Raw genomic sequence first — 10862 nt, forward strand, 5'->3', positions numbered from 1 at the left:
TAGTGAGATTATACTGGGTTGTTGTTGTTGTTATCTATTATACATTAAACACATGTTTATACTATATCCCGTATATTCTAGTTTTAGTCCAATGAACCAAACATCTTTTAAGGAAAATATATTCACTAAATAATCCTGTTATTATTTAATCTCAGTATTATAATTTCATCATTATAATTTCGATATAAGTTATTACCTATTAACTTTATGCTAAGTATCAAACAGTATTCCGCAAATCACTGATTCACAAAAAGAAAATGGACCCAAAAAAAAGAAAGAGAAAATTTTCATTTACTTGTAAAATTGGAACTCAAATAATTTTGAATTTTTCCTATGTAAAATGCGTGTGAACTACGCACTTATCTTTTGACATTGATCCCACTCAACTTCCCTCCATCAGTCTCCTCTATCCCCATTGCCTTGCTACTTCACACAAGACTATTAAGTTCACTTTTTCTTTTTCTTTTTTTATTTTAATTTTTTTATCCCTTTAATTTATTTTACATCAACAACAACAACAAAAAATTCAGTATCGTGCAGACAACCTTATCCCTAACTTGAAAAACTGTTTTCGATATATTCTAATACAGTCCAATATAATAGCAGGCTCGCGGCAATATAACAACAAATATATAGTAACGAAAAGAGTCATGAAAAAGCAATGACAACAGCAAAATAGTAACTTTAAATTATTTTAATTTTCGTTAATTAATCCTATCAGTTAAGACCAAACACAAATTAAGAAAAGAACAAGATTTTCTTTTCACCAAAATACCCTTCTAACAACTCTCCAATTTAGCATGTACCACAAGCCTATTTTTGACAGTTCACTAGCGCCACCATTTGATCAATCACTTGCTTAAGCTTTCTGTCTTTAAAACATCACACTATAACTGTTCAATGTTCATGTATTTTCTATTTTCATATACTACTCACAGAAGCAAATAAACCAATAAAAAAAGGTTAAAAATCCACTGCATCTTCTCTCTCTTGAAAGCAGAAACCAAATAAGTGATTACTGTTCCTGTTCTTGTTCATCTATTTTGTTGAGAAAAATCCAGTCTTTTTATTGTTTCTCCCACTGGGTTGTACTCATATTTATATAATTTGTGTATTTGATACATATTTTAGTTTATTCAAGAACCTGTATTTTGCTTGATAAAAAATTAAAAATCCAATCTTTTTATTGTTTCTTGAGCTGGGTTGTACTCATATTTATATAATTTGTGGATTTTGATACATATTTTAGCATTTTCAAGAACCTTTTTTTATGGGATGCCGCATGAAATTCTTGAATGTGGTTTTGGTGGTGGCGGCGGTGATGGCTGCTGCCGCCGCCGTGGCCTTCGGAGCTGAGAAATTGCCGGCGGGAGTGCTTAGTTTGGAAAGGATTTTTCCTTTGAATGGGAAGATGGAGCTGGAGGAGGTTAGAGCAAGGGACAGAGCTAGGCATGCTCGAATGTTGCAGAGTTTTGCTGGTGGTATTGTTAATTTTCCTGTTGTCGGTTCATCTGACCCTTATCTTGTCGGGTAATTACTTTGTTACGACCAATTTGATAAGATTATATTTGTGATGTTTTTAGTGTTTTCTTCCTTTTTCTAATGTGGAGTTATATTGCTATATTTGCTATATTTTATTTGGTATGATGACGATGATATGGCTTGAGCTTAAATGGAGAAGTGATGATTGGTATAGCGGACTCCAACTTGTTTGGGACCGAGGCGTTGTTGTTGTTGAGTTTTGTTTGGTTAATTTAGTCATTTTTTGGAAAGTTTGATTCTTTATGATGTTAAAACTTGGAACTTTTGGTGAATGTATGGAAGCTATGGACTATTTGATGTGTTATTAACGTCTTATGAATTTGATCTCATGAATTCTGATGTAAATTTTGTTTTAGTTTGAGGGTAATTGATTTTAAGTGTATTAAAGTACTTGTAACACAATGAATTTTGGTGTGCTGTTTTTCTTTTCTAGGTGCTTTCTTGTTAATTATCGGTTGGATGGTGTTGTTGATGGTAGTGATAGTTCTGTTTGCTTTATCTTGTATCGTTTCTTGTTCAGGTGCAAAATATTTAGGTACAATTGAATGATGAGTTTCGTGTTGCTCTGAATATGAACATTAGCTATATCAGTTTGGCATTTGCTTTCTGTTATTTGTGGATGAGGGATATTCTTATTGATTTGACTATCAATTTTGTTGACCATCGTCTCTTTCTCTCTCTTCTATGCTTTTGGTGTATTTGTAGCCTTTATTTTACAAAAGTAAGACTGGGAACTCCACCAAGAGAATACAATGTGCAGATCGACACTGGCAGTGATATCCTATGGGTCACATGTAGTTCCTGCGATGATTGTCCTCGGACAAGTGGACTTGGGGTAACTCATCTTCCCTTCATCTTGTTATTACTTTTTTAGTTTCTTGTTTAAAGTGTGGTGAAGGAATAAACTGTTACGTGGGTGCAGGTTGAGCTCAACTTCTATGATGCTACCATCTCGTCAACTGCTTCTCCCATTTCTTGTGCAGACCAAGTGTGCGCCTCTATAGTTCAAACTGCCTCCGCTGAGTGCTCTACGGAAACCAATCAGTGTGGTTACTCCTTTCAATATGGAGATGGGAGTGGCACAACTGGCCATTACGTAGCCGATTTACTATATTTTGACACAGTCCTGGGAACTTCTTTGATTGCCAACTCTTCAGCACCGATTATTTTTGGGTGAGTTCTTATTTTTTAAATACCCCTATATCTATACTTAAAATTTCATTAGAAATAGTTGTGGGTCATTTGAACCAGAAATATCTTTGGCCCAATTTACAAAAAAACCATGTTTGTTTACTCAAAGCTTATACTTGGATATGATTTAAAACAGGTGCAGCACCTCTCAGTCTGGGGACTTGACCAAGACGGACAGAGCAATTGATGGGATATTTGGGTTTGGTCAACAGGGTCTTTCAGTAATATCTCAACTGTCTTCTCATCGGATTACTCCTAAAGTATTTTCACATTGCTTGAAAGGAGAGGGAAATGGTGGAGGTATACTAGTCCTTGGTGAGATTTTGGATCCGAGAATCGTATATAGTCCCCTTGTTCCGTCACAGTACGTATTGTTACAGTACAATGAAGTTTCTTTTCTTGCTTATGACGAATATAGAGATTTAATTGTTTTCATCTTTAGTGTGCCTTGTGCTACATGATATAAAACAGTTGTGTTCTTTATAGTTTGTGATCCAGCTTGAGCATGTGAAATATACCTCTCATGCGCTACATCCTGATTTTATTGAAATTTCGTCACTATATTATTGGTTTTGCATCTACAGATATATAGTAGTTGGGTCTTGGGAAGATGACATCAATGAAACTTTACTATGTCATATAAAAAAGGGCAGCCCGGTGCACAATTTTGAGTGTTATATATATATATATATATATATATATGTGTGTGTGTGTGTGTGTGTGTGTGTGTGTGTGTGTGTGTGTGTGTGTGTGTGTGTGTGTGTGTGAACATGTCGATATATGTGTTTATTTTTTATGTTTTTCTACATTATTTGTTTTCTAACTATAAGCACGGGGATTGGCTGGGCACTAGGAAAGAAAATGGTTTGTAGCAAGCTTGATTGTATCCGCTTTCCACTTTTGCAGGGCGCATTACAATGTATATCTGCAGAGCATTGCTGTTAATGGACAGTTGGTGCCTGTTGATCCATCAGTGTTTGCGACATCTGGCAATCGAGGAACTATTGTGGATTCTGGTACAACTTTGGCTTATATTGCCACAGAAGCTTATGATCCCTTTGTCAATGCTGTAAGTTCCTACATTTTGCCAATTTATTTACTCCCTCCGTCTCAACTTGAATGTCCAATTGCTCTCTTTGTCTATACCAAAATTATATCCACATCTCCTAAATATAAAAACTGACCACATAACAACAAGAACAACTACGCCTGTTGGGGTTGGCGAAAAAGGGCAGATAACTGTTGATCAAAACCCCTGAAAAATGTTTTATCATTCATCTGCAGATAACTGCTGCTGTTTCACCATCAGTTAGGCCAATCATCTCACGAGGAAAACCGTGCTTTCTAGTGTCCTCGAGGTTCATCCTTGTATAATTCAATAGATATTTACTTTGAGCTTTTAATGACAAAAATGTCTTTACCCAACTGCTTTGGTGACTCGAATATGACACCCTGTTTTGTTCTGAAAACAGCATAGCAGAGATATTTCCCCCAGTTTCTCTAAACTTTGATGGTGGTGCATCGATGGCTTTAAGACCATCAGACTACCTTGTGCATATGGGCTTTGTCGTGAGTACCAGAATCTGTATTGTGTTTGAATGTCTTCTTGAAGTCTCATCTGAGACTATATCAACAATGCTATATGCAGCACTATTGTCTTTTTGATGAACTACAAAGCTAAGTGACTCAATTGAATGTTTCTAACAGGAAGGTGCTGCTATGTGGTGCATCGGCTTTGAAAAACAGGATCAAGGTGTAACAATTTTAGGAGGTTGGTTCCTTGTTTACTACAATATTTATGCCTCAACCCCAAGTGGGTTCGCTGGTGTATTTATCAACATATCTTCTAGGACTATGGTTACATCTAATATCTGCTGCATCATTACGTGTGCTAGCGTCCTTAATGGGTGCTTAAGCACTCCATCACTCAAACCATCTAAAAAGGACCTAACTATACCTTGTCCTGTATTAATTTAAAAAAAAATATAACTTGGCGAGTGTCTGCCTAGATGGAATGTACCTTAGTGATTGCATGCTTAGATAAAGTCATCATTCCTGCAGATATCGATGTTGATGAAACACGGCCATCCATTTTCTATTAGAATATTAGGTCATTGATTTGCAATTTGAAAATTGTAGCTTGAAGATTGCAGTCCCTTTGTCTTTTCTAATTTTGCATCCGTTCTTTTATTGTGATTGACCAGAGGATAGGTATACTTGTAGTACCAGTAATTCGGTTAGATATGTTCCGTAGCGTGCCAAGGAATTTATATTTCCTGTTTTGCCTAGTTTTTCGAAGTTTATGTCAAAGTTACTTGCTTTGGATTCCGTGCGTGGGACAACTATATATCTTGTAGAGGCAGTGATTGTTACTTTGATGTTGAAAGACAGCAGAGGGTGGAATTCATAGAAAGTTAATACGTGGAAAGGGGTGTTAGACTGGATACATGACTGCAGTCCTAAATCAAGGTTGGAGTTGCATTTAATATGGCTATTCCTAAAGGCTAAAAGACACAGTCTCATCAAGATTGTATGTTGAGAACAAGTCTACGAGAGTGCGCTCTGACTGTTCTCAGAGATAGGTGCCTCAGACTCTAGGGATTAAGCTAACTACGTGTTTTGAGTGGTGTTTTGTTCTTTCTTTTCCTTTTTCACTGCTGGCTAACACAACTTGAAGACTTGAATTCCAAACTGCTTCAAGTTTTAGGTCTATTATTCATGCCTTCTAACTTCTTAGAGTGTTGGTTCCCTAGTCCTCTTTTTTTTCCAACTCGTGCATGCACGCTCATGCCCGTATACGTACATGCAAGACATCTACAGTTGTAAACACAATTTATGACCAAATATTAACGGAAAGGTATTAATCCCTTTCTATTTCTTGTTTGTGTGTGTATGTGTAAACCAAGCACAATGTTATGACCAACATTAAGTGAAGAGAATTAATCTTCTTTTCTTTTGGCCCATGTCCGTGTATTGTATGCGCATTGAATGTGTGAGCCTTTCCTTGTTTATCCTGGTTATGAGTTAATCGGTAGCATACATGGTGAGGTTTCAGGATGCATGATAGTTGCAGATGATAGTGTGAATTAACAAAATTAGTCAAAAGCAGCTCCATGGTGAAACACTTAGCAAGGTTTTGGAATAAGTGGAAACAAGATACTATCCAGGCAATGCAAGTTTACTCCGCCTAAAAAGTATTAAGGTGAAATGATATTAGATTATTATGGTTCCTAAATGCTGGCAGTCAAGTTATTTAAGCTCAAATCTTCCAGGAGAATAGAGAAATGTCGTGGTAGATGAGGAAGGAACACAGAGAACTAAAATATGCTGGTTGACATGAAAGAGTGTTGCATGAGTGTTATTAGACAGAAAGATTCCTAGAAAATTGAAATATAAGTTAGTATAACGGTTGTGAGATCAACAATAATATGTGAGAGTGAACATTACATGTCCGCTAATTGAATATCATAAAAATGCGGATGTAAAGATGGTTGTGCAATCATATAAGATTGAACATGATTAGAAACAATCACTTTTGTTGAAGGGTGCAAGTAGGGCACATATAGAGCATGAAAAGGACGTCACATGAGATGGTTTGGCCATGTCCTATGTAGACCGCCATATGAACCGGTTATTAAGTGTGGCAATATTGTGTTTAAAGTGCTGAAAGGAACGAGGTAGACTGATGACTACATTCAAAAATTTGTCTCAAATGACTTAGAATCTCATGGAGTCAATACGGCTTGAACTATAAACAAAACCTTATGGAAGAAATGGATCCATATAGGCAATACTAACTAGTTGAAATAAGGCTTACTTGATTTTACTCTACTGGGTGCAGTATTTGTCAGGAGTCTTTATAATTTGGTTAGAGACATGTTTGTAAGTGTTGGTATAAGTTAGAGATTTAGAGAACCTCTAGATTTAAGAGAACCCCTTGTCTTAAAAAGATTATGTACTATCGGAGTGAATTATTTCAAAAAAAGAAGATTATTTACTATCAGAGTGAATTGGGTTCAAATAGAGCAGAATGGCCCCAAATGATATTAGACCTCAACTAGTTTGGGACAGAAGTGTAGTTGATTTATTGATATGCATCTTATGTGCAAATTTTATTTTAGTCATGCGTGTGCCCTTGAGCTCCTTCCTCTTCCCTCTTCCCTCCTAGTCATTCTACTAAATTTGGCTATTCAATTAGTTCTGGCTATGCTTTGGCATTTGAACCATGTATTCCTTGTCAGTTGACTTATTGCATTGCTCTGCATCTTCATTTGTCGAGTATTCTGGATCCATAGATAAACAAGAATCTAGGTTGGTCTAACTGTATTTTTCTTGATTTTCAGATCTTGTTCTGAAAGATAAGATCTTTGTGTATGACTTAGCTCGGCAAAGGATTGGATGGGCAGATTATGATTGTAAGTACCTCTTTTCAAAAATGAAGTCAACATTTGCTTTTGTCTCTATTTTGCCCCCTTTTCTTTTGGGGTGGGGAGGGGGTTGTTTGTTGTGACATGACTTACTTCTTCCCTCTGATTTTCTCTCTATTTTTAATGGTTTTCATGATTAATGTTTTTATTATAGGTTCATCATCTGTGAATGTGTCTATAACCTCTGGCAAGGATGAATTTATCAATGCTGGACAGTTAAGCGTGAACCGTGCATCAGGCAGTTTGCTGTTCAATCCGCGGCACACTAGAACTATATTTCATCTGCTATCGTTGGTTCTGATGATTGGTTCCCCATTTTTAACTTAATTCAGTTTTGACTTGCCATTTTTCGTTTGGTAATATGCTTTGCCGATTAATATTACTCTAGTTGGCTAGCAATTGTGTCATTCTGATTCCCTTACTAGGTTTTCCACTGAGCTGATTGAGGCTTCTACCTTTCTTCTGACCTCGAAAAGGTTTGTCCTTAGATGTCTCTCTCGCACGTGACTAGGAGAGGCCTCTACCTTCCTTCTGACCTCGAAGAGATTTTTCCTTTAGATGTCTCTACAGTGAATTGCCATGTAAATAACGTCTTAGTTAAGGATGGCGAAGTGAAGACGCGTAACTAGAGGCAAGATGAAAGCAATTTGTGCTCTTGCTTCGGCCTTCGAGTTGGTCAAGCTGTTGTAGAAGGTAAAAATTTTGAAGGCCCGGGCTTCTTGTAAAGCACTAGTTTCTGTATGCACATTGCATCATTGTAAAAGCAATTAGCCGTTGTAAGCATTGCTGCTTGTTAAATTTTCATCCTTATTTCTTGTCAGATTCTGTCTTATTGGCAGTGTAACACATTTAAAATGTTTCGGTATAATGAAAAGTGTGTACTATATGAATGTCCTCTCTCCACCCCCACAAACATGAATAGATACTTTTTCATTAGACTATTAGTGCATGTTCTTATGAGGATTCCAATCTTATATAACTTTAGTGACTCTTAACTGATATCTTTTTTCTTCTTGAAACACTTCTTCCGATCCAATCTTTCTGCAAATTCCCCTCAACGGTGTAACTTATAGTACTTTTTGAATAGTAATGTTTGTGGAAATTCAGCTTCTTCATTAGCTTCTGTTGAAGACTTTTGAATGCTACCGTTGTCCATCTTGTTGCTCATCAAATGAATAATGACTAGGGAAAGAAGAAACAAAGTTGGGGCAAAAATAAAGGAGAAGGAAAGTTAAAAGACCAAGAGCCTTCTATTAATAATCTAAATCCTAAATTTTCTCATCCTCCCTTTATTATTCCCTCCGTCTATTTTTACTTGTCCGCTATACAACAACAACAACAACCTAGAAAAATCTCACTAATGGGGTCTGGGGAGGGTAGTGAGTACGCAGACCTTACTCCTACCCCGAAGGAGTAGAGAGGTTGTTTCCGAAAGACCCTCGGCTCAAAAAAATAAAAAGACAAAAGGACAAAAAGGAGACAATATTAGTATCACAACAACAATCATATGATAAATAGAAATACCATGAAATCCAGAAGAAGGATACAAAGCAAAGGGAGACAATATTAGTAAATATTAGTATCACCACAACAATCATAAGAACAATAGGAACACCATGAAATCTAGAAGAAAGATGCAAAGAAAAAGCGATAGCTAGTAAATAGGACATGCACTGAAAAGCGAAATAGTAAGTCACAACATTGCTACTAGCTATCTTAGACAAAACCCCTACATGGCTAGTCCCACAATGGTACGAAGTAAGCCACGACTCAACTACCTCCTAACCTACAACCCTAATACTCGACCTCCACATCTTTCTATCTAGTGTCATGTCCTCGGAAATCTGGAGTCTTCGCCATATCCTGCCTGATCACCTCTCCCCAATACTTCTTAGGCTGCCCTCTACCTCACCCCTCCCCAATGCTCACACCTCCGTACCGGAGCATCTAGGCTTCTCCTCTGAACATGTCCAAACCATCTAAGCCTCACTTCCCGCATTTTCTCATCAATGGGAGCCACATGCACCTTCTCCCGAATATCATCATTCCTAATCTTATCTATCCTAGTGTGCCCACACATCCACCGCAACATCCTCATTTCTGCTACTTTCATCTTCTGGATATGTGAGTTCTTAACGGGCCAACACTCAGCCCCATACATCATGGCCGGTCTAACCACCGCTTTTAAAACTTACCTTTGAGTATCGGTGGCACTCTTTTGTCACACAGGACTCCAGATGCTAACCTCCACTTCATCCATCCTACCCCAATACGGTGTGTGACATCTTCGTCGATCTCCCCTCTCCCCTCCCCCCTGGATAACCGAACCAAGGTACTTGAAGCTGCCTCTTCTCGGGATGACCTGCGAATCAAGCCTCACATCCACGCCCACTTCCCCTGGCTCAGCGCTGAACTTACACTCCAGGTATTCCGTCTTCGTCCTGCTCAGCTTGAAACCCTTAGACTCAAAAGCCTGTCTCCAAACCTCCAGTCTCTCATTAACACCGGCTCGCGACTCATCAATCAGAACTATGTCATCGGCGAATAGCATGCATCATGGCACATCCCCTTGAATATGGTGTGTTAACGCGTCCATCACCAGGGCGAATAAGAACAGACTGAGCGCAGAACCTTGGTGTAACCCCATTACAACCGGAAAATGCTCAGAGTAGCCTCCTACTGTCCTAACCCGAATCTTAGCCCCATCATACATGTCCTTAATCGCCATAATATACGGAACCGACACACCTTTTGCCTCCAGGCATCTCCACAGAATTTCTCTAGGAACCTTGTCATACGCTTTCTCTAGGTCAATAAACACCATGTGCAGATCCTTCTTCCTCTCTCTGTATAGTTCCACCAACCTTCTAACAAGGTGTATAGCTTCTGTAGTCGAACGACCCGGCATGAACCCGAACTGGTTGTCGGATACAGACACTGTCATCCTCACCCTCGCTTCAACCACCCTCTCCCACACTTTCATGGTATGACTCAGTAATTTGATACCCCTATAATTGTTACAACTCTGGATATCACATTTGTTCTTATACAATGGAACCACCGTACTCCACCTCCACTCATCCACCAATGCTTAACAACATAAGAGTAAAAGAAGGGTGAGAGTGAAGAAAACTCTGCTCTCCCCACACACTTCCAAAATTCCACTGGAATCTCGTCTGGCCCGATCGCTCTGCCCCTACTCATCTTACGCATAGCTCCCACGATCTCCTCAACCTCGATACGCCTGCAGTACCCAAAGTCACGGTGACTCTCGGAATGCTCCAATTCGCCTAGCACAATATCCTGATCCCTTTCTTCATTCAAAAGTTTATGAAAGTAAGTTTGCCATCTCCTCTTAATCTGGGCATCTTCCATCAATACTCTACCATCTTCCATCAATACTTGTCCGCTATACTAAAAAAAAATTACTTAACCAAGAGATAATTTATCATTTTACATGTTTTACTCTTATTATTAAGTACTACTAATCATTTTCAATTTATTTAATTAGAGGTGATAGTAAAGTTATCATTTTATTAATTGCTTAAAGGGTGCCTCGTCAAACATGAATAAATCAAAATAGACGGAGAGTATTTCAAAGTTTTGTTAGTTACAGATAGATTATGTGTATATATACCGGCCATGCTTTCTTTTACATAAGGTGCATACCTTCGATCTGATGATTAAAATATAGCTTCGAAC

General features: G+C 38.0%; 1 protein-coding gene across 3 annotated transcripts; it reads left to right on the top strand.

Annotated features, from left to right (window-relative positions):
• Window positions 1–865: 865 nt before the first annotated feature.
• On the top strand, window positions 866–8050 carry LOC107826088 (aspartic proteinase 36). Of its 3 annotated transcripts, none has more exons than XM_075230146.1 (11): window positions 866–962; window positions 1250–1530; window positions 2248–2377; window positions 2465–2715; window positions 2870–3097; window positions 3640–3802; window positions 4018–4091; window positions 4206–4302; window positions 4441–4504; window positions 7077–7148; window positions 7315–8050. In XM_075230146.1, exons 2-11 carry the CDS (start codon window positions 1271–1273, stop codon window positions 7485–7487), a joined length of 1512 nt encoding a protein of 503 aa, XP_075086247.1. In that variant the 5' UTR covers window positions 866–962; window positions 1250–1270; the 3' UTR covers window positions 7488–8050. The 3 variants fall into 3 exon arrangements, with proteins under 3 accessions (XP_075086247.1, XP_016508527.1, XP_075086244.1); XM_075230143.1 differs by having other exon boundaries at window positions 907–1011; XM_016653041.2 differs by having other exon boundaries at window positions 906–1530.
• The last annotated feature ends 2812 nt before the right edge of the window (window positions 8051–10862 follow it).

The sequence above is a fragment of the Nicotiana tabacum genome, chromosome 2, assembly GCF_000715075.1.
Source record: "Nicotiana tabacum cultivar K326 chromosome 2, ASM71507v2, whole genome shotgun sequence".
In the NCBI taxonomy this organism is placed as follows: Eukaryota; Viridiplantae; Streptophyta; class Magnoliopsida; order Solanales; family Solanaceae; genus Nicotiana; species Nicotiana tabacum.

Coding starts and splice junctions, on each gene's coding strand:
- LOC107826088 (XM_075230146.1), top strand. CDS start 1,271: ATGGGATGCCGCATGAAATTCTTGAATGTGGTTTTGGTGGTGGCGGCG. Junction 4,092..4,205: donor TGCTTTCTAGTGTCCTCGAG/GTTCATCCTTGT, acceptor TTCTGAAAACAG/CATAGCAGAGATATTTCCCC. Junction 7,149..7,314: donor TGGATGGGCAGATTATGATT/GTAAGTACCTCT, acceptor TTTTTATTATAG/GTTCATCATCTGTGAATGTG.